Source organism: Trematomus bernacchii, unplaced genomic scaffold (genome assembly GCF_902827165.1).
Source record: "Trematomus bernacchii unplaced genomic scaffold, fTreBer1.1, whole genome shotgun sequence".
NCBI classification, from domain to species: domain Eukaryota; kingdom Metazoa; phylum Chordata; class Actinopteri; order Perciformes; family Nototheniidae; genus Trematomus; species Trematomus bernacchii.
Genome location: NW_022987713.1, coordinates 158,959 through 183,771, shown reverse-complemented (window position 1 = coordinate 183,771; position 24,813 = coordinate 158,959). Strand labels below are relative to the sequence as shown.

The 24,813-nt window shown below is 38.9% G+C and overlaps 1 protein-coding gene across 1 annotated transcript in view; it reads left to right on the top strand.

Annotated features, from left to right (window-relative positions):
• Positions 1-15,354: 15,354 nt before the first annotated feature.
• Positions 15,355-24,813, top strand: part of LOC117491190 (protein NLRC3-like) — a 57,724-nt gene continuing 48,265 nt past the window's right edge. Inside the window, exon 1 of the mRNA XM_034141051.1 lies at positions 15,355-15,379. Within this exon, the coding sequence (XP_033996942.1) occupies positions 15,362-15,379 (18 nt within the window). The 5' untranslated portion in view covers positions 15,355-15,361. The remainder of the gene's footprint in view (positions 15,380-24,813) is intronic.

Below are 24,813 nucleotides of genomic sequence, written 5' to 3'. Positions count from 1 at the left end.
TCCATGACTCTGCAGCCATGTTTGGGGACAATCACCATTTTTATATTTCTTATTGAAAATCACAAAAAATCTGCATTAATTTCCTCTCGTTCGGCTTTCATATTTTTATTGAGCAGCATAAAATAAATGTGCCACACCGTCGGGGGTCCAGAGGGAATGATTTCTGACAGAAACTTGACTATTGCCCACGAAGCCACAACTGTAAACTAATCAGTTTTTATAATGTTACTTTCATACTGTGTGTGTGTGTGTGTGTGTGTGTGTGTGTGTGTGTGTGTGTGTGTGTGTTTTGTGTTCACACTTTAATGTGCTTTAATACTCTGAGAGTGTGTGGTGTTTCCTCCCATTTCTCTGTTTTAACCGGTGCTTCTGCTGCATTTTTAATCTCAAGTTAGATCAAGTTTATTGTCACAATAGAAGCTTAAAGTACGGTGGCCGACGGGAGCGAACGCGCTACTACGGCCCAAAACATTTCCATCAGGAGGAACGCTCTGCAGTTTCAGAAACGATGCAAATATAAAAACACAAATGTGCCAAAACATAAGCAAAGAAATTAAGAAACATGATCACCAAATTGAGCAGTGTTTACTAAAAGCTGCATAAAGGAAACGCTGCAAAAAGCTCAAAACACAACGGAAACCAGGGGACACTAAAGAGTGACGCACACAGCTGGGAGACCAGGGGACACTAAAGAGTGACGCACATAGCTGGGAAAACAGGGGACACTAAAGAGTGACGCACACAGCTGGGAGACCAGGGGACACTAAAGAGTGACGCACACAGCTGGGAGACCAGGGGACACTAAAGAGTGACGCACACAGCTGGGAGACCAGGGGACACTAAAGAGTGACGCACACAGCTGGGAGACCAGGGGACACTAAAGAGTGACGCACACAGCTGGGAGACCAGGGGACACTAAAGAGTGACGCACACAGCTGGGAGACCGCCCTTACGCAAAGAAAATATATTTCCCCATATATTAACTGTCAATATATTGCATTATTTTGTTTTCTGATTTACTGGTTAATTGAAAAGATTTAATAAAGGAAATCTTGCTGTTGGCTACACCAAGTGATACTGATTAATAATCAACATGAAAAACATATTTATTCATATCTACAAAATATATTGAAAATATATTGAAGATATATAGAATAATATATTGTGTTAATATATTACAATATATATATATTGAATATATTGTGATAATATATTGTAATATATGGGATAATACATCAGTAATTGCCGCTTTCCATATATTGAGTAATATATGTAAATATATATAATATATTGGTTGTGTATATATGTGAACATACATTTACTATATATTCAGTTTTATTTATATGGGGACATGTACTATATATATTCACAAATATATGGGGACATGTATGTACTATATATTCAGTTTTATATGGGGACATATATGTAGAATATATTCACAATTATATGGGGACATGTACTATATATATTCACAAATATATGGGGACATGTATGCTCTATATATTCAGATTTATATGGGGACATGTATGCAGAATATATTCACAATTATATGGGGACATGTACTATATATATTCACAATTATATGGGGACATGTATGCGCTATATATTCACAATTATATGGGGACATGTATGCAATATATATATTCAGATTTATAAAAGACCATGTACGTACCATATATTCTGAACATGAGTGCAATATATGTTCACAATGAGGAGAAATGCATGTTCTGATAAAAAAAATCTTTCATTTAATTTCAAACCTTTATTTATGCAGGTGAATCCCATTGAGATCATTGATCTCTTTTTCAAGGGTGACCTGCTGCAAGTAGGTTCCACATGAATACATATAAACATAACAGAAAAACAAAAAAGGACATCATACAGCATATTTACAGTGACTACAGTTTACATAGCTAGTAACATTTACAGGTTCCAACAGTTTCCGATTGGATAATATCTATCCTTGCTTTAAAAACATTTAGTGGAACCAAATTGCTCAGACTGTTCCAAGTTAGCGGAGCTGCGCATCTAAATGCTATCTTCCCTAAGACAGTCCTAGCAGTTGGCACATTTAATAAAACCACAGCATTCGATCTCAGGCAGTAGCCACTTACAATTCGCCGTGAGATCAGGGAGCAGATGTAGGAACGAAGTTTCCCTAACATGGCTTTGTATATAAAAATGTACCAGTGACTGAGCCTCCGTACAGTTAGTGAAGGCAAACCTGCCCTTGCATACAGGGTACGGTGATGGGTTAATACTTTACAGTTTGTCACAAATCTCAGTGCACTGTGATAGGCGGCATCTAACTTGATCAGGTAATGGGCAGGTGCATTCATAAAGATCAGATCACCATAGTCCAGTACAGGTAAAAAGGTCACAGAGCCTTTTTCTGGCCTCAAGTGAGAAACAGGACTTGTTCCTGTAAAAGAAACCTAGCCTAACCCTCAGTTTTTTAAGCAGGTTATTGACATGAAGTTTAAAAGTGAGACAATCATCAAGCCAGATACCAAGGTATTTGTAACAGGCAACCACTTCAAGTTTTATTCCTTGCGTAATTACAATATCTAAAACAGGCTCTGGTGTCTTTTTTAGTTTTTGAAAAGAGCATTACCTTGGTTTTATCAACATTTAAAAGAAGCTTAAGCTCTGAGAGCTGAGTCTGAATAATGAGAAGCTTAATTTGTTTTTTTCTATCAATGTGTAACAGTTATCAAAATACTCATTAAAAGAAGGACAAGGAACGAATAAAAGAAAAGGCCTATAAACAACACATTATGTCATGACTCAAGAACATTTTTATGTAATTATGTAATAAAACCCACATTTTGTAATAATCTGCTGCATTCTGTAACAGCCTGAACGCAATATAAAATAAATGTCCCTGCATTTTGTAATAAATTATTACATTTTGCAATGGTTATTACAAAATGCGTGAGTTGCCCTTTTAAAAAACTGTAATATTCATTATGTAACCATAACCAAACTGTAAATATATCCCAAAATTGATGTTGATATACATGTTGGCTAATGAATATGGTAACACTTGATCTAGTTTTGGCCAATGAAAGATATTCTACTGAAGTATTTTTAAATTATGAGTAACGATGATTCATGGTTGAATAAATAAATAAACAGTTGTAATGTTATTGTTTGCAACTCATTTTGTAATAACCACAGCAATATGTAATAATATATTTCAAAATGTGGCGACATGTATTACATATTTGCATTGAACTTGTTTACTACATAATGGGCAAATTATTACAAAAGGAGGTGTTATTACATAATGAAGGGAAAATGTATTACATTTTGTATAGGTATAGTTAATAAATGATGCATTGTTATTTCATACAGGGCCAAAAAGAGCAGTCTGTTATCCTATTTAACAATCTTGTTTTTTGTTTCACCTGGTGACAACTTTAAACATGAGCTGATCACTCATTAAAACAAGGTCCGGAACAGGGCCAAAAAAACAGTCTTGTACCCTATTTGATCGTCAATCTTGTTTTTTTCGTGCCTTTACTCACAAATTCTTGTGTTAATGGATGTTCTTATATCTGATTTCTTGGTCCCTGGATGGTGGTTTACTACAGCATCTGTGGAACAGAACAATTACAAATAATTAGAAGTTCACAAAAGACAGCAGGAATTATAACAATATCCATAATATCTATATTAAAGCATGGGCTGGCTTGGTGAATAATGTGGGAATACAAATAGTGGAAGAATAGGCTTTGTACATTTTCGTCTGAGTGTGGCGCTACTGGTTGGTATATTTTATGGAATTTGGACCAAGCATCTGCATCTGTAACAGTTCTGTTTAAAACTTTTTTAAATGTAATTGCATTCATCTTTAAAGGTGGGGTAGGTATGTTTGAGAAACCGGCTCGAGATACACTTTTTGTTATATTCCATGGAATGCTCTTAACATCCCGATAGCAATGAATATCTGAAGTGCTTTGACAAAAAATCCATAAAAAAATATCATCTGTGGAAGCCGTAATACTGTAAAAAGCACGACCAATCATCTGAGCCGGCCCGGCTAAAATAACTGGATGGCCTACCTGCCTGTCAGCCTTCCATCTGTGCACAAACTTATCTCGTGCCCTCATTGGTCATGTGCGTATTTTCAAATTCTAGCGCACTCGAGCTGGTTTCTCCAAAATTACCTACCCCACCTTTAAAAGATTACTTTTATTGAATGAGAGTTTTACCTAGCACCATGAGCCTGGGGTGGTGGGAAGGGAGAACTGGGCCTCGGCATCGGCATCGGCAGGAGTGGTAGTCGCCTATGAGTATTAGAATTTAGATTAACAAAGGCATAGAAAAACCCTGAAATATGTACTGACACAAAGCTACAACCCTCGATTTTGTAAGTAGTAGTAGTAAATACATACGTATATACAATATACAACAATACGCATAATGCAATTAGCAGTACCAGTAATAAAATAACTGAATAAATAGTAGTAGAACCTTTATTTAGGCAGGAAAATCAATTAAGAACAAATTCTTATTACAATGATGACCTGACAGGAGGCAAAAGGCATCCTGAGGGGATGGGGTTTGGGAGGAAAAAAATAAAAAGACAGACTCCGGGCACTACAGAACCCAGGAGACAACACAATGACACAGAGCAGAGATCACAGGCATAGCAGTTAAACATATAACATCTCTAAAACAATATTGCTGTGGTTCAATCTGTCATTAAAATAATATAGAACATTCATCCATTCAATCATTCATTCCTTCATGGCAAGGATAACTAAGCTGAATAGTGAATAAAGTGATATGTGAAAAGTAAAATTACAGTGAAATTAAATGACAGTGCGTTCCTCACCACTGCGATCTGGCTCCTCTGTCCTCGTGTGTTTTGGGTCTGATTCCTCACTACTGATGTCTGCCTCTCTGCATGGGCCCTCTCTCCTTATTTATTCTGTCTCAGTCACCACTGCTATCTGGCTCCTCTGTCCTCTTGACTTGTGGTTCTGCAGGCTTAGTTCGACCTATGAATTTCAACAATGCTCCTGTAAAATATATAGATATATAGTATTATGGGTCAACATTAAAATAACATACACTGGAGAGCAAAATGTGAAATGCCATTGACTGTAGGCTACATATTATCCACACAATTGTCAGCAGGGGCAATAACAACTAAAATGTGAACTAACTTGAATGCATTAGTCCACAACACATAGCCTAACTAATGTTAGCCTACATAGTTACTAACATCAGAACACATAGTATTGGGGAATCTTATGTGTTTTGTGATGTTTGTGCTGGAGCCGTTTTATTCAAAACAGCACTCCGGTTAGAGAGTTGACACGGAGACAGGAAGTACAGTCTTTGGACTTTATATTAGCTTGGTTCTGATCATCAACACAGAATACATCATGCTTGATGTGGAATCACATACAGGATGTTGAATGGGTTGATGAGTATGATGATAATGATAACGTAGAGTAGAGAATGAATGAATGGTTTCTGCAAAATACACAGAAATAGAAATAAGGTTCAAATTACAATAACTAACCAGACTATGGTTATTAATAATAAGCAACAGCAATACTAATTGTTGCTAAAACACATTAGACACGTTGCAAACACACGGCTAATAAAAGCTAAGTTAGCATCTCATCTGAATAGCTTAATTTAGCTAACTAGCTAGCATTAGCTCAATTCCTGAACAACATAGCAACTAAAAACGGGACATCAAGACTCATTAACACACTGACTCAGCAGGACACTATGCATACAATCTTATAACATTACCAACACTAAAGATCTGCATATATGCTCACATTCTTCACGAACGCATTCTCTCTGTGACGATGGTAATTATGCATGTGACGATGCGCAATAATCTCCTGTCCTGAACGCACATGTGTAACCCATGGATGTAACCAGCTCGAGGACCCATAGCTTCACTACATTAGCTGTCCCTAAATGTGCCTGACTAAAACACGAACGATATAATGCAGATCAAGGAGAACAAGGGGAATTTACAAGACATAGACTAACTGTGGTTACATTACTTAACTAGCTCATCATCGTCAACAGTCAGAAAATGTCCGTTAGCCGTGGGGCTAGTTTTCACTATGTTAAACTCCATTGACTTATGCTAAAATGTTAGCGATCTAAAGGTCCGCTATTTTTGGCTGTTTTGGGTCGACTTCAGTTGACTGTAACATCGAAAATCTTCGAAATTGAATGTTCACAAAGCTGCGGACCGGTTATACACTCATACACGAGGGAACTAACATAGCTAATTTAACTAACGTTAGCTAATGTAGCTGGTGTAGTGCCGAGAGACGGGACATACGGATTAAGCAACTAGACTACTTGTAGTGTACATGCAGAATTATTTCAATTTAAAATAGTTTTAAATGCTCACACACATACCTGACTCTGGTGCTGTATTTTCCTCTCGTTTCTTTTTAATTTTCCGTTTCGAAGCACCTGATGAATGCTTTCTCTTTGATACTCAGCGACAGAATCAACAGACAGAGGCAGCAACGCAGATTTGAATCTGCCAATCAGATCAATCTATTGCTGGAGAGGGGGGGGGGGCTCCCCGAAATCAGTCGGAAGTGGCGCATTCGAATACTGTTTGGCCTGTCTGCCGTGGATGGGCTTCGTTCCACTCCAAATAGCCGGTCGGCCGTAATATATGCATAGATATATATGCGTGCATATATGTATATATATATGCGTGCATATATGCATATATATATGCATGCATATATATATGCGTGCATATATGTGTGTGTCTATATATATTTATAAACTGTATATTATTTTCCATCATTCAATGGACAATTTGTACTTTTTTTATATATAGGCTACCATCAAACATATGTTCATATAAAGTGGGTAACTATACAAAACGAAGTGAGATAACTGTTTATGAATATCTGTTCAATTTTATGTAAACTTGTGTAACTCATGAAAGATAAATGAGTGTTTCAATAAAACTATTACATATAAATGTATAGTGCAGTTTTTGTTTTCATTGCAATATATTTTTTTTATATGTATCAATATATAGCCATACATGGTCCATGCATATATTGCAATATATTTAAAAATATAAGGACTACTTTCCCATATATGGAAATGTATGATCCAATATATTGTATTATATTTACCAATATATTACAATATATTTTTGTTTCATAAGGGGGTTGCATTCGAATAGTCCATTTAGCTTAGGAACCTTCCTAACGGAGTGAAATGACCCGGAAGTCCCTCAGTGGCAGCCATGATAAGTGCCGTTCGAATTCTCTAAATTAAAAGGAAAGGAGGTTTCAAACTTCCTTTATAACCTCCTTTAGCTTAGGAACCACTGGACCTCCCTAACCGAAAGGAGAGGAGAAAATGCTGCCCCACAATGCCTTGCGGCCGCAGCATTTGCCGTCACACAACAGTCGGCCGTTCACGGAAACAACCGATTATGAACGAGAAATGATATCATGAAAGTTACGGTGCTTATTAAGTATTTTAAAACGTATGTGGTAAGTTGCCAAAGTGCTTTGTTTTGAACGTTCATCAGTATTATAATCAAAAAGAGAAATATGAACGTTAGTTTTTACTGAAATGATCAAATAAAGTCAACATTTCACAGTCTTTACTGAGCTGTGTGGGGTTTGTTCAACTTTTAAAAGATGTTTGAATGGTGATATACACAGTGATAGATGTTAAGGACTAACCGTTATAATAAATACATTTGTATTGATTTTAAGATCTTTTCATACAATCATACGTATTGGGATCATTTGTATTAATGTGGACCGGAGGGAGAGGGTGACAGTTTCACTTTCCTTTTTTATTTCAATTCCAACTTTGGTCATGAAGAATATGTTTCTCTGTTGTCCCCGTTCATAAAGCATAAAACAACAGCATCAGAGCACGGTGCAGAGTCTCTAGATGAGTTTACAGTAGTCCCTCGTTCTTATTAAACATCCATGTTGTAGTCCGCTGTATAGAAAACTGTAGTTTCCATAGTTTCCCCACAGCAGCAGGCGCACATTTATGACCTCTGCTGGCGCATCATAAACACGTCGGATAGTGAAAGTGCAGTCGGATTCTCTAAAGTGCCGCAGTCTCTTCTCCTAAATCCTTTTGAATTCTCCTATCCACTATCCCTTAACCCCATGACGTTTCACTCCGAGGTCAAGGAATAGACGATAGGGTTAGAACTTAGGAGCTGTTTTTTTGGAGTATTCGAACGCAACCCGGGGGACACTAAAGAGTGACGCACACCCCTGCTGAAAAAAACAGCTAAGACCAACAAGGCTGGTCAGGCTGGTCAGGCTGGTAAACCAGCCTGACCAGCCTGACAATATTAGGCTGGATTAGTTTGCTGGTTAGAGGGGTTTTGGACACTTTAGCTGGTCGGGATAGCTGGTAAAAGCTGGTGGTCACAGTGGTCTAGTAGCTGGTCACCATTAACCTCGTCATTTCAGATATCCTGACAAACACTGACAGTTATGAGACAGACTCACTCTGAGACAGAGACAGTTGTTCAGCTTTATAATCCTGAACGTCACCAAGCGCTCCGTCCCAGCTGTGTGCGTCACTCTTTAGTGTCCCCTGGTCTCCCAGCTGTGTGCGTCACTCTTTAGTGTCCCCTGGTCTCCCAGCTGTATGCGTCACTCTTTAGTGTCCCCTGGTCTCCGAGCTGTGGGAGACTTTTTAGTGTCCCCTGGTCTCCCAGCTGTGGGAGACTTTTTAGTGTCCCCTGGTCTCCCAGCTGTGTGCGTCACTCTTTAGTGTCCCCTGGTCTCCCAGCTGTGTGCGTCACCTTTTAGTCTCCCCTGGTCTCCCAGCTGTGTGCGTCACCTTTTAGTGTCCCCTGGTCTCCCAGCTGTGTGCATCACTCTTTAGTGTCCCCTGGTCTCTGTTGGAGCAGAACACCTCTGCTACGCGCCGTTCGTTGGATGAGGCTGGATCTCTATTAAATTAAGAAAGGAATTGAAAACACCGGAATCAAAGTTATAACAAATTATCTGAGTTTACTTCTAGTAGGAAACCAAACACATATACAAGTTATACAGAGTACTCCGGGTACTCCGGGCTTTCAGATTTGTGATGCGATTCGGATAAATGCATCGGGATCAAACCAACTCATCAAACCAAAAAGAAATTGGACTTCAGGTTTGTGATGCGATTCGGACACAGATATCGGGATCAAACCAACTCACCAAACCCAAAAGCAATTGGACTTCAGGTTTGTGATGCGATTCGGACACAGATATCGGGATCAAACCAACTCACCAAACCCAAAAGCATTTTTACACACACAAACATCAGTATTCATATCTGTCCTTGGGGCGGAGATGGGTCATCTCTTCCTTCCCACTTTACTCCCAAGCGAATCAGAGAGCCCCTGGGGAGGAGCTGTTTAAACTGACCACCTCCCCCAAGTGCCCTGATTGGCTGGATTCGCTTCTGGCCGAGGTCAATCAGAGTTCCGAACAGAGTGTGGTCCCAACCACACCAGGTCAAAAGTCAATGTTTATCTTTACCTTATCTTACTCTACATTCCTTTCCCAGGGGATATTTTCACCTAAACTATCCTCCTTCAGACATTTAAACTCTTCTCCACCTATTTAACGATGTCTTTTAACGACTTAATGACCGCATCTGGCTTTTAGGGATGATAAGAAGGATGTTGGTGTGTGACACACAGAATCTCTAAGCCAGTGAATTTGGAAAACAAGAATAACATTCCTATTCTAAGTGACTTATCAAAACCCGTTTGTGATTACCTAAAACAGTTCAAACAATACATGTTTACTTCAATACAGTGTAGAATCATATCTTTTTACTTCAATCCCTCTTTTGATCTCACCTCACGAGATCAACATATAGCATTTGAAACATTACCACTGTCAATTTTCTTCTTACTGTGTCTGTCCCAACATTTATATAAACCCATCAGAAGTTGGGATATAGAGCACTTTAAACCTTTAGGAACAGTCCACAACAACAACTTATTATGACAGTGGAGGGAGAATAAAATATGTCTAAAAAGCAAAGTCCTTGTCAGCTGAGTCATCTTTACTCTACCCTCAATGGTGGAACTGATGAGTCTAATGAGCAGATACAAGGCACACAACAACAACCACATGTCACTAAAATGGCAATAAAAGTAGCCACAGAAATCAGAAAAGACATTATCATACTTTTCCCTCTTTTGGTAACACATAGTTCTGTAGAATAAAAAATACCAATCCCTTAAATTGTGGGATATAAAAATAAAGTTGAAAGTTCCTCAAAAAAATGGATTGTTCAGACAAAGTTCCACACCGGCTATATCAACCTGTTTCAGCGGGAAATGGAGTTCCCTGTGCCGTCTTGGTTTGCCATATCTTCGTCCCCCCAGCCCGCTGACGGCGGCTTCTGGGGTGCTTGCTAGAGAGATGTGGCCTGATTGTCCTCCCCCGGCCCGCTGATGGCGGCCTCCGGGTCGATGCTGGAGAGATGTCCCGATCCTCCTCCTCCGGCCCGCTGATGGCGGCTTCCGGGTCGACTGTTGGAGAGATGTCCTCCCGATCCTCCTCCTCTGGTCCGCTGATGGCGCCTCCTGGGTCGACTGCCTTGACGAGAGCCAGATCTGTTCTGATGTCGTCTAGGGTCCTCGCGACGAGGGCCAACTCTGTCCTGATGTCGTCCAGGGTCCTCGCAGGTGTTTTTCCCGACCGCACACTGGCTCCAGTGGTACCAGTTGTCTCCCTTTCCATCTAGGCGAACGGCATGGGAGGTCCCCTCCAACCAGACGTAATCTGCTGTGTTGGCCTTGTGTTTCTCGGGTCCCCCTTTTAGCGTCAGCAGCCTGTGTGGAGAAGTCTCATACCAAGCCCTTAAGTTGCTGGAAATATGGTTTTGAAATCATCTTTTCTACTTCTTTAGTGTTTATTGGCGGCACCAACTAGACTGGAGTGTGGACAAGAGACTATGCAGAAAATAATAAACAAAAAATTAAATTAAAAATTAAAATTAAAAATTAAAAATTAAAGATAGAACAAAAATAAAAATAAAACAAAAATAACCAAAGCTAGATTATTTTAAATGTATCAATTTCTCTTAAAAGCAACAAATAAAACAAAACAAAAAATACCAAAACTAGTATTTTAAATTGATAAATTTCTCCTAAAAACGTAATAATCTCACATACATATTGTCTGATGTATATCCTATCCTTTTCCCCCTTTTACTGAAATAGAACGCCGTTAACGGTGTTCCTATTTTCAGAAATATCGAGCCTTATACATCAGTTATTTAATATCAGCTATATATTTATTATTACTATCACTTATATATCAGGCATTAAATGTCAGCCTTCTTCCATGATTGACCTCGTCTACATTATCTGACTTATATTGATACGTGTCTGTTTGTATTTATTTAATATACTGGGCAATTTATTGATAACTTTTTGAATCTCCCTCTTTTCTTAACAACTTGAGCTATGGCTATTTTGAAATCTGACTTGGTTAAGAGATGATTTGTTTATTGGTGAGAGGAACACTCTTCCCCTCAATGGTGTGGGGGTGGGTAGTTAGGGAGAGTTCCTTACAATCTCCAGATCTTCCTCTCCAGAGGTCACGCCTGTCTTTGACCCTGTGTGCTGCTGTGAATCTGCAGCACCTCAGGACAGAGAAAGGGGGAGATCTCTTCCCAAAACTGTAAGCTCCCTTTTGAGCAACATAGCTCCACATTTAACTCTCCCTGATTTGTTTGTAAAGCGTTCTTTAAGGCCTGAATTGAGTCTTCTGTTGTGTAACGGAAAATCCCATTTCCAAAAAGGGTCAGTTTAATAGTCCTTATCATATTATCGCTCTGTGCTTGCATGCTAGGACCTATTGTCTTTGCCAGAGCTGCTGCTAGTCTTTCTACATGTATTAGCTCCATATTAGCAGGGTTCACTAACATGGTTGGTTGATCCAGTTTAAGATTTTCAATATCTTCCATTACTATTTCCAACATTCCTTTTCCCTGAATATCAGGTCTAACAATGTGTTTTCTTTTAGGAGTATTAGATGGGATACTCATAAGTGGCATTTGTGAGCTATCATCTCCGTAGGGTGGAGGTAAAAAATCACACAGAGCTTTTCATACCTTATCATATCACAGTCAGGCACATTTTTATTGTGCGATGTTTATTTCAACAGATAGCGTGACTTCCAGAAGTAGGCTTCTACAATCTCCTCACGGTGATTGCGACTTCAGGTCAAGAGTTAAAAACTCAGTCAACAAAATCTCTTTATCGTCACGTTTAATGAGCCTGATTATCCCCACAACAGTTTTGTGATGAGATACGGTCGTTCCAAATAATTAGTTGGAGGTCGCGTCTCTCTCCTCCTCTATCACCCACCATATAACAATTACAGACATTTTATACATTTAAAGCACCACGAAAGGTAACCGCATTAATCAATCTTATCATGATCTGCGGGGAATTTAACCCTTCTGTTTTTTACACCTCCGTAGTCTTTAATTAAAGCACTGTAAAGCAACCGTATTAATCAATGTTATTTTGACTTACGGGGAATTTAACCTATACTTCTTTTACAGCCTTACAGTCTTCGTATTTAGTGAGTGAAGGGCTGGGACTTATATACCCGCCACACTCAAACACTATTTTTGCTCTAGGTCCAGGACTGAATACCCTTCTCTAAGCACTTCCCCAATATCCCCAACTTGTAATATGTATTGTATTTCCCACCGTGACTAAGAACACTGAGAACGCTGCTGACAACTCTAAATTTTTAGTATAATCAATCACAGATTTTTGATAGTCAAAACAGGCGTCTGCTCACCTTTTGTATATGGCCATTGGTTTAGTTGTCACCAGTATCTCTGTGTCCTCCCCCTGGACTGGATTCTGTCCCCTGGCTATCGGTGTTCCTTTCTAGAGATAAGCACTCACTCCGTCGGGAAAGTCACCACTTGTTGGAGCAGAACACCTCTGCTACGCGCCGTTCGTTGGATGAGGCTGGATCTCTATTAAATTAAGAAAGGAATTGAAAACACCGGAATCAAAGTTATAACAAATTATCTGAGTTTACTTCTAGTAGGAAACCAAACACATATACAAGTTATACAGAGTACTCCGGGCTTTCAGATTTGTGATGCGATTCGGATAAATGCATCGGGATCAAACCAACTCATCAAACCAAAAAGAAATTGGACTTCAGGTTTGTGATGCGATTCGGACACAGATATCGGGATCAAACCAACTCACCAAACCCAAAAGCATTTTTACACACACAAACATCAGTATTCATATCTGTCCTTGGGGCGGAGATGGGTCATCTCTTCCTTCCCACTTTACTCCCAAGCGAATCAGAGAGCCCCTGGGGAGGAGCTGTTTAAACTGACCACCTCCCCCAAGTGCCCTGATTGGCTGGATTCGCTTCTGGCCGAGGTCAATCAGAGTTCCGAACAGAGTGTGGTCCCAAACCACACCAGGTCAAAAGTCAATGTTTATCTTTACCTTATCTTACTCTACATTCCTTTCCCAGGGGATATTTTCACCTAAACTATCCTCCTTCAGACATTTAAACTCTTCTCCAACTATTTAACGATGTCTTTTAACGACTTAATGACCGCATCTGGCTTTTAGGGATGATAAGAAGGATGTTGGTGTGTGACACACAGAATCTCTAAGCCAGTAAATTTGGAAAACAAGAATAACATTCCTATTCTAAGTGACTTATCAAAACCCGTTTGTGATTACCTAAAACAGTTCAAACAATACATGTTTACTTCAATACAGTGTAGAATCATATCTTTTTACTTCATCTCCCAGCTGTAGATGCAGGGGGGGAGTTACCTTGGTTGGTGATTGGCTAACGGTTACACAAGACAGAATCTCTTTACACAGAGGGGACACATGTTGCATTCTGCAAAGCACATTTAAAGTTCAGACAGAAGGGAAAACAGAAGTTTGATGGTTTTGTTTTGTAATTATCTGTCAGGTGAATTAAATAAACCCTGTTTTTATTAATCATTTCTTATTGTTGTGTATTTATTTATTTGTAACCTTTACGTTGGATTACATTAAGATGCACCTTCATTAGATCCACAAGGAGGAAATCCAGTTATTGCAACCGGATGGAGAAAAACGCAGGTGAAGTAAAATAAAATAAGATAAATATAGAATACAAATCCAAATTATGGAAGAGTATTTAGAGGTAAAACAAGTTTACGTAAATATTGTAAATTATGATATATTGTGGGGTATAAGACATAGTTGAGGCTTGGTTGTGTTATAATATAGTAGTATATATATATCAATATATATTATAGCAGAGGTGGGAAGTAAAGTACATTTACTCAATACTGTGCCATCGTTAGCATTACAGATCGCCTACCAGCAGGGTAAGGCTACATAAAGGGTTACACTAGCAATGCTAATTAATGCTAACTGCTAGCTAGCTGGTGAATCTGATAACATTTAAATATTGTCCTCTTGCTGGAGCTTGACTCACTTTTTATTTGGATCATTCCAGAATTGGAGGACATTTAGACATCAAAACATTTGATTAAATTAAGCCTTTTTTTGTTTTCTGTGTATTCAGTATATTTGAGAAATATGAAGCCTTCAAAAAATGGATCAGTCCAGCTCAGACATCAATGGTTCTCTTTGTATCTGATGTTTCATTTGTTGCTTTTAACAGTGCTCAATGGTGGGTTGAAATGATTAGAAATCAATTAAAAAAAGGTCTATTACCCTCTTGATCTAACTGTGGGGGAAACGTCTGTAGCAATGGAGGAGTCAGGACTCAAAGGAGACACGAGGAGAGCTGGAGCTTTGATGGCAAACACTGACGGTCTATTTGGAGTTTCGGCAGGAGAATTCACAAGACATGTCACGAGCCACGGTTTGACCACACGGTTGAGACGCCACAATCAATTCTGAAGAACTCTACCCCAGACCCGTGTATTTAGCTAGTTCAGAGAGAATAATCAACATTGTGGATAACAAGATAGAATCATAACACCTCTATCAGCTGACGCCAACAGGCAGGAACAGGGAGGCAACACACTGAGAGCACAGCAGCCAAGGTTACAGGTGCCTGCGCTCAGTCAGGACAGTATGAACTGATACACTGGGTCAAAGCTATGGGCCTTGGAAAATATTTCCCCAACACTAACTATAATTTTAACTCAGTTGTGTTTGTCTTAAGTTAATTGTGAAGAGTAAATGTTAATGTGGTTGTAACCTCAACATGCAGAGGCACACATTCTGTATTCTGGGAACATACAGCAATATATGCAATCAATGCAGCAGGGTTATTAATCCAGAAACAAATATATATATATATATATAACAGGGAACAATCTTATGCAGGAGGACAACAGGGTGAGTGTTAACACCAGGATCTGCTTTCTAACACATTATTTACTCTGTTATACTGGATGTCAGAACATCAGCGTCCTAGAGTCCAATGAGACTTCTGCAAGTGCTTTCAACTTTTTTTATTTCCTGTGTTATGATTCATCAAAGCAACATAACATGTGACTCTCTGCAGTCTTCCAGGGCCGAAGCAACAAACTTTGGGTTCAATAACCCACTTTTCAATAAGGCAGACAGGCGAGCTCTTCTTTGGGAGGCCGTTGCATTTATTAAGGTCTTTGTTACAGGTCTAACTTTGAAGACACTCGACAGACCTTTGCTGCTGCTTCGTTCACTTCAAAAACACACACCACCGCTCGCTCACTCTCGCTCGCTCTACCATGCACACACACATGCATGCGCCAACCCCCCCCCCTCTCTCTCTCTCTCTTAAAGGGACAGCTGCCTGACTCTGCATGACCCTGATATCATAACACAAGTTCATTATTATGATGGTTATGATTGAAACAAGTGTGTTATTATAATGTGTGTGTGTGTGTGTGTGTGTGTGTGTGTGTGTGTGTGTGTGTGTGTGTGTGTACTAGAGAACAAGGAAGTGTGAAGAAAGTTGAAATGAATTGACAGAAAGTGTAAGATAACTTCACGTTTTATTTGTTATGTGACAGAGTTACTTCCTTCCTCTTCACCAATAAACTGATAATGAGCATTTATATGTAGTGTATGACATACAATGAGACACCTGTGTGTGTTTGCAGGCAGCATAGAGATAGATATACAAGCAGTGGCGGCCGGTGGTCTTTTTTTTTGGTGGGGCTCTTGACGTACCGTAAGTGACCTACCCGGGGGGTCCGGGGGGTTTCCCCCCGGAAATTGTTTTCGAGAAATGACCCCTTAAATGATGACTTCTGGTGATGTTAGAGGGGGGGGGAAAGGAGAAATCGAGGCTTAAAAATATGAGAAGACTGATCAATACCTCCATAATCTTCAGTGTGGAAAATATTATTTATCAACCTCAACATCTACTACTTTACCAGGAATTTGTGTTCTCAGAACTGGTCTGTTTTTTTCTTTCTTAAAACTGTTCATGTTTTATGAACCAACACCTTCACCAAGTAGCTTTACAGTGAACTGCATGTGAGATATAAAATTAATAGCATCTTTTCAGTAGCATTAATTATAAATATTTAAGTGGTTCAATACAAGTCACTACAGCATTTCAAACTGAACTGTGAATAAATGCAATTTAAAAAAAATAACCACAGCACAAAATGTCATAAATTGTGTTTTTTCTTTGTTTCTCTGAGGATTATTTACAAACAGGCTTATTTACATATAGCAATAACTCAGAAATGAAAAAGCTACATCGTCTAACACGAACAACCAGTTAGCATAATGATAATATATGTGTTATGTACAATGTAACTGGCAAGGCTAGAGCAAGAAAGAACATAAAGTTTGCAAAAGGTTTAAATAACTTCAAGTATCTGTCTTCAGATTACGTGGAGGTTTTAGTCCGATGGGAAGCAGATTTTAAGCGACACCGAAGATAAACCAAAAATGTGGTGGAGCTGCAAACCGTGTAGTGTTGCTGGGACAGAACAGGAGCTATAACCGTTGGAAAATACATCACAGACAATGCAACAAACGTGGAGACAGAACAATCACTTCTGTGATAAATGCCCACTTATTAATAAACTTCTAACAACCATGGGAAACCTCCTCTCTACATATAAAGTGATATCCAAGCATGGGAAACAAAAGACAGCATTTACCTGTTTGCATCCAGCTAGCCAAGCCTTTCTTGTGTACCAGCTACTTGTGAAGCCTCGTGTATAAATGTTGTCTTTTTCACGAGATTGCTGCGATATATTCAAATCGGGTTGGTCCGGTGCAAGGTCTTTAAGCAACAATTTATCTGCCAAACTTCTCCTTTCGAAAGGATTGGAGATTAGCTCTTGAACAGAATTAGCCGGGGACCGAGGTCCGGAGACTCCACCTGCACACGAAGCCATCCTCATCAACTACTGCGTCACCCGGATACGAGTCACTGTCCAAACTACTCACAGACTGCACTGGGCGCTGACATTGGCGCCTGGTGACCGTCATCTTTGACGACGCTGATTGGCTGAAATTATATTTTCGCGGCATAGTTTACACGTTACAGATAGCAACAGTCAGCTGCTAGTGGCTGATGCTGCACTGGTTGAAGGCTCCTCTCTTAGCGCCCAGACGAGAGAAGGTGCATGGGCAAGGCCAGGCAGGAAACATGTGACTTATCAGTAACTTTAGACATCGTAACACAATTTTAAACGAGATTTTATTGTAGATTATACATTTTACTGATACCAATTATATAATATTTACCTTGTTCATTAAAAATAAAAATAAAAACATATATTTTTTTTTAAACATATTTTTTTTTTTTAATTTTAATTTTAATTATTATTATTTTTATTTTTTTTCAATATGGGAAGAGGTGGGGCGGCGCCCCTAGCGCCCCTATGGACCGGCCGCCACTGTATACAAGATAAAAGCAGAAAAGTGTTTTACAATGTTGTACTTGAGTATTTCCATTTTATGCTGCTTTGTACTTACCCCACTACAGTTCAGAGGTAAATGGTGTACTTCTACTCCACTACATGTATTTAATACCTTTAGTTACTTCACAGATGTGGATGAATGATGTGAAATATAATCAAGTGTTAAATCAGACTTTAGTTCCACCTGGAGTAAATTCACAAGCTACCCTGCAGTATACAAAGTCATTCAAACTAGCTGCACCTTTACCAGCTTTGAGAACACTTTCATGATCAATCATTATAAAACATATCATATATATTATTCTGAAATGGACCAATCTGCACAATGAATACTTTTACTGTCGCTACTTTCACTATATTTTGATGATAATACTTTTCTACTTTTACTTGAGGGACATTTTGAATGCAGGACTTTTACTGTAACAGAGTATTCCTACACTCTGGTACTTCTACTTTTACTTAAGTACAAGATCTGAGTACTTCTACTTTGACTCAAATACAAGATCTGAGTACTTCTACTTTTACTCAATCTGTACTTCTCGCTCCTGTGTATTCCTCTTCAGGACAGAAAAGGCACATATGGATGTTTGTGATTAAATGCAGAAACTGATGTAACACCGACCTCTAGTGGTCAAGGTGATTACAAGTACATTTACTCAAGTACTGCACCTCAAAAACATTTAAATATAATGTATCTTTTTATCTGTACGTTAATCTGTCTAGATCGGACAAGGTTTCTATACTGACTGCAAACAGTCTGAATTTGAACATGCAATGGCTCCCTGGTGCCTGTAACAAAAAACGCCATTCATATTCTGGGAAAAATACAGTAATATATGCAATACATGCAGCAGGGTTATTAATCCAGAAACAAATATATATATATATATATATATATATATATATATAATAGGGAACAGTTTAATGTGATATTAACACTAGAGTACTTAAATACCTACACACTTTAACTTAAGTGAGGTTTTGAAGACAGCATGTTTACTTGGACTGGTTTATTTTCACACTGTGGTTTTAATATATTTATTTCAATAACTTTGTTGAGCTTGTTTTTAGCTTTATTTGTATCTCACTGAACATAGTCCCTGTATGTGAACTTGTTCAGCTGATAAGGCTGGTTATGAAACAGAGAAGAGGGGGGGCTGCAGACAGGAAGGGAGGGAAGTTGAAAGTGAAAGTATGAAGTCAGGCTTGTTGTCAGAGTGACAAACGCCATTTTACAGCTCGACGGAGCAGGAGGACAACAGGGTGAGTGTTAACACCAGGCTCTGCTTTCTAACACATTATTTACTCTGTTTTACTGGATGTCAGAACAACAGCGTCCTAGAGTCCAATGAGACTTCTACAAGTGTTGTAAACTTGTTTTATTTCCTGTTTTCTGATTCATCAAAGCAACATAACATGTGACAGCCCAGCGCAGTCAAAATGGAGAGCGGCCTGTCTGAAGTCTGACTGATTTGATGTATTTTAACCAAGTTTATTATTATGATGGTTTAGATCAGGGGTGTCAAACTCACAGCCCGCCACTTCATTTTATGTGGCCCACAAGAGCTTGCAAATAATATAATACGTTTATTATAAGGTTACGTGCTGCTTTACAGGAGCACGTTGCCCATAAACTACATGTCCCACAATGCATCTCATTTTGTGAGATGCGCACTGAAGAGACTTGCAATTACTTGTAATTATGTGCCCTAGACTTCTGCTTTCAGACGTAGTTAATTATGAAGTTATTACCCTATCTGATAATAATCTAATGCAGAGGAAATATTGTAAAATAATACATTATTTTATATATATTATATATATTTATCTATGTATATTTATATAGTCTTTAAGTTAGCACCCTTTGAGTGCAACCATCATTCTAATGTGGCCCGCGATGAAATTGAGTTTGTGTGTGTGTGTGTGTGTGTGTGTGTGTGTGTGTGTGTGTGTGTGTGTGTGTGTGTGTGTGTGTGTGTGTGTGTGTGTGTGTGTGTCATAATTACTGACATTATTAATACAAACGCTTTAATCTTAGAGCAGCTTTTTTACTCCTTAATATAAAGTTTGATAGTTTAGTCCAGAGGTTCTCAACCTAAGGGTCGGGCCCCTCCAAAGGTCACCAGGTAAATCTCAGGGGTGGAAAGAAGCAAATGTTTTCTAAAACATAAATCTGTTTTCCCTTTCTAGACATGTCTCCAACATTGTATTTGTAATGAAATAATGATCATTTGTTATTTAGATGAAACCATGTGGGTTCGATAAATGTAGTCAGTAATAAGTGCAATTTTTCCCTCTGAGATGTATTGGATTAAACAAAAACAACGTACAGTACTTGAGGAAATATACTTAGTTACAGTCGGCCACTGGTAATATTAAAGCATTTAATGAAGTGAAGCTTTAGAGAAATGTTCATTAAAGGTAGGGTAGGTAAGTTTGAGAAACCAGCTCGAGTGCGCTAGAATTTGAAAATCAGGGTGCGTACGGGTGCTGGAAATCCTTGAAAATGCTTGAAATTGGAGGTGTTTTCAAGGTTTGAAAAGTGCTTGAATTTTGGGAATGGTGCTTGAATTTGGGATAAAGTGCTTGAAATGCTTTACTTCGCTTTTTAGATTAAAAGAAAATAAAGAAGTCGGAGCGAGCTTAATTGCTTTGCTTTTACATAAAACAGCTCCGCTCCGGCCTTCCCGCGCAATGCGCGTGACCGGCAAGTGTTTTTGTTACGTGTGTGACCTGGGCATTCTGATGAGAGTGATAGATGACAGTATGCCAGGAGGTTGCCGTTTCAACGAGCGTTGGCTAGCAGAAGACAAATACAAGCCATGGCTAAGACGAGGGTCAAGCGAAGCCCAAGAGTAGCCTCCTGCAAAGTGTGCAACAATAACGATGCGAGAGTCTGCGCTGACGCCACACACCACACGAAAGGTACGCCAGAGTAGAGCATTTTAGATTAGGCTATCGTTGCATGTAAAATACATGACACTTTTCTCTGTGCGCGGCAAAACAAGCTCGCCAAAATGGCTTCACTAGTCTGGCAGTATTTTAAGTATCCGAAAATGACAATAAAATAGCGGTATGCAACGTGTGTGAAGCAGAAACCCTGCAGCTCCACCCGCTGTGACGGACCGGTGAGCGGAGCAGAACACACATTAAGAGTTAGACCTAACACACTTAGCTATTTTATCTACCTCTGGAACAAGCTAAACTAGTTATAAATATATTTATTCTTCACTGTCGGGTCGCTCATTACTGGATCAGTGAGCTGCAGGAGATACTGACGGGCTGTCAGGAGAGAGAGAGAGAGAGAGAGAGAGGGGGAGAGAGGAAAAGAGAGCGGTATCGGCCGATACTGATTCCGGCGATCGGCCCCAAAATTGGCGATCGGAGCATCCCTAATAATTGTATATGATATGTTTTATAATGATTGATCATGAAAGTGTTCTCAAAGCTGGTAAAGGTGCAGCTAGTTTGAATGACTTTGTATACTACAGAGTAGCTTGTGGATTTACTCCAGGTGGAACTACAGATGAAGCGTCTTATTTTGGACAGTTTAAAGTGCGAGGGTCGTGATCGGTTCATGCACGTTCCGTGATGGCCGGCCGGCCCCCAGTCAGACTTGATACCGCCCCCATGATAAATACATTTAATTATTGTGAAGCCAGCTGCAATGGATCATTGATCCACCAGGGGGTGCAGTGGGGTTCCACACTGGAGTCATGTGAAATCAACTTCTAAATAATAGATGTTGTTTAGTCGGAAAAAACGAACGAGCCGGCTCTCCCGATTTTTAATCCTAATTTAATCATCATCATTGATGTTTATGTTCGCCGAATTGACATGAAATCACTGACAAATATGAATATTCTGTATTCAACTTCATTGAAACGATCAGGATGGGTGTTATTTTTCCCCACAATGACCAAGTCGCTGCAAATGATCCCATGTATTACATGTACATGGCCACATTCTCAACAAAGTTACGTAACGAAACATTCTGTATTCCTTGCTTACTTTTTATTTAATGCTTTATAACAGCTGGAATAGTTCGTTTAGAACAGGCACCTCACTCGCAATCTGCTCCTCCGCAACGCCTACCACCTACCTCCGGCTGAAATTATGAATGTACAGTAAGGCATAGTAATCATAGATAACACGGCAGGGTCCGTTACAGTTTGTTTTCATCTGATTTCAAATATTTCAAATGTCTGAAGTTAATAAATACATTCTCAGTGTTCAAGTCAATAATAGTCATATAAGAAAAGTACTGATCTAATAACAGAGATTTTATAAGGACTTTTCAATGTTCGACATCGCTCATGTGAAATACAGTAAACTGGATGTTGTGGTGCCGAGAGGCGGGGTATCAAAAGTACAAGCTAAACTTTTATTTAGCATCTGAACACACTTGTAAACAACGTGATGCCCGGGAAGCGAAGACCCGGCGGAAACAGCTGGTCTGGTTCACTAAAATGTCCGTGTACAGTATATCTGGTACTAATGTATAGCGGATCTTTGTTAAGATCCATATGTCACGGATAGATATTATATATAGAGATGGGATGGCAGAAGGTGCTATATATATATATATAATTCCAAAGCTGGTAAAGACCTTTCAAATTTAGCAATAATAGTCATATAAGAAAAGTACTGATTTGTTCTTGAATATTATAATAAAATAAACACCGGCTGTTGTTATGCCTGCTGTAACGTTTACTTTCTCCGTTCTCCGCTTAAGTAATTATTACTTCCTGGTTAGCTTTCCGCTCGAAATTTAAATCTGAAAATGGCAAAATAACGGAGAAAAAAACGTTCACAGAGAAGACGACAACAATTGTCACTTGCACTTGTCATTTAGCATCTGAACACACTTGTAAACAACGTGATGCCCGGGAAGCGAAGACCCGGCGGAAACAGCTGGTCTGGTTCACTAAAATGTCCGTGTACAGTATATCTGGTACTAATGTATAGCGGATCTTTGTTAAGATCCATATGTCAGTAGAGATGGGATGGCAGAAGGTGCTATATATATATATATATATATATATATATAATTCCAAAGCTGGTAAAGACCTTTCAAATTTAGCAATAATAGTCATATAAGAAAAGTACTGATTTGTTCTTGAATCAACTTTTTTATGGAAAATGTTTTATGTAATTTTATTTCATTTTAAATAAAATGAAAGACATTCACAGTTAATGTAATTAGATATACATTATTAATGCCATACATTTTTAAATGTAATTAGATATACATTATTAATGCCATACATTTTTGCATAAATATTTATTCAGTATGATAGCTGTCTAACAGAAGTTAAATCCATTTCTCACTTATTCTGACAATGTACTTAACCCCAAATAAAAGAACCCAATAAAAATAGTTGTTAAATAATAGTGAAGTCACGTTGTAATAACAATAACTCATCTCTCTCGGTTTTTTTTGTTTTCTTTGTGTGCTTTGCCAAAAGCCACTGTGTCAAGTGTCCTAGTTGGGTTACCGTAACGAACAGCAGCCGGCTCTCGATTTTTAATCCTAATTTAATCGTTTATGTTCGCCGAATTGACATGAAATCACTGACAAATATGAATATACTGTATTCAACTTCATTAAAATGTTATTAACGTGCCTAAACTCAGTAATTCACTAAAAATTACTGATCCCTCCGCGTCGCGGAGGGATCTTGATCCCTGGGTGTTATTTTTCCCCATAATGACCAAGTCGCTGCAAATTATCCCGCTTATTACATGGCCACATTCTCAACAAAGTAACGACATGACTCCCAATATTAATTAAAATGCTTTTATGGATTTAGAAAATATTTTTATTGATTTAAAACATAGTTCTATGTATTGATTTAAATTGACATGCATCCGCTAAGAAAAATAGTCCGTTGTTACCGTTTTTTAAACAGTCAGAATGAAACGGCAGCTCTCAGCTGTGTGTTCACACTCCTAACTCTGATCTTTCTTTTCCAACAGTTAAGTTAACTGTAGGTTACTCTGAGTGACAAGCTTACAGTTAGTGAAGTAACACTTTTTTTTTGTGAGTCACGACCTCGCTGTTTCATTCTAACATAACGCTCCAAATATGACTGTTTCCACTCGGACTTCAATACAGCAACACCATTGTTTGGTTTCCATGGTAGCGTGTCTCTTTAGTAGCGTGCACTCCTTTCCTGTAAATTACAGGTCCAGCCAGGCAAAACAGTAATATGAAATATGAACGTTAGTTTTTAACTGAAATAATCAAATAAAGTCAAAATGTCACAGTGTTTACAAACATTGACCATACCGTTCACCAGCCCCCACCCCACTCTTTGTTTAAAACGAATTGGCCATCGGAATGTGTGTGTCCCAACCCCCCCCTGTGATATCTCTTCACAGGGGGGAGAGAGTTAGACGCTCGTGAATTGTCAAGGGGGGGGGGGGGCCTCTCTGCACGGAGGAGCCGCGGAGAAGTGAATCACAGTGATCTGCTATTTTAAAGTAAATTCAACACATATCGACCCTAAATATAGCATATATTAAGAACGAGAAAGTGTTAACATCGTTTTTTGTAAACATATGACCAATGTGCGAGGGTGATGACATCAGAGCATCGTCCTATGGGCTTAGCCCCGGACAGGTACAACAGGTATTCACTCAGAGGGGGGTAGTTACCCATTTACATGTCAAAAAGCAACATACAGTAGGCGGGTGGGGGATGGTGAACGTTTACATTTCTCTACAGCAGTGGTTCCCAAACTTTTTGTGCCCAAGGCACACCAAAGGACAAGTAAAAATCTCAAGGCACACCTATTGTGCGAAATAGCCCTTATAACACGTGTTATCACTCATATCATGTAAAATATCTGTAAATGTGCATAATTATTTACTAATGCCAAATAAAATGTATAGATA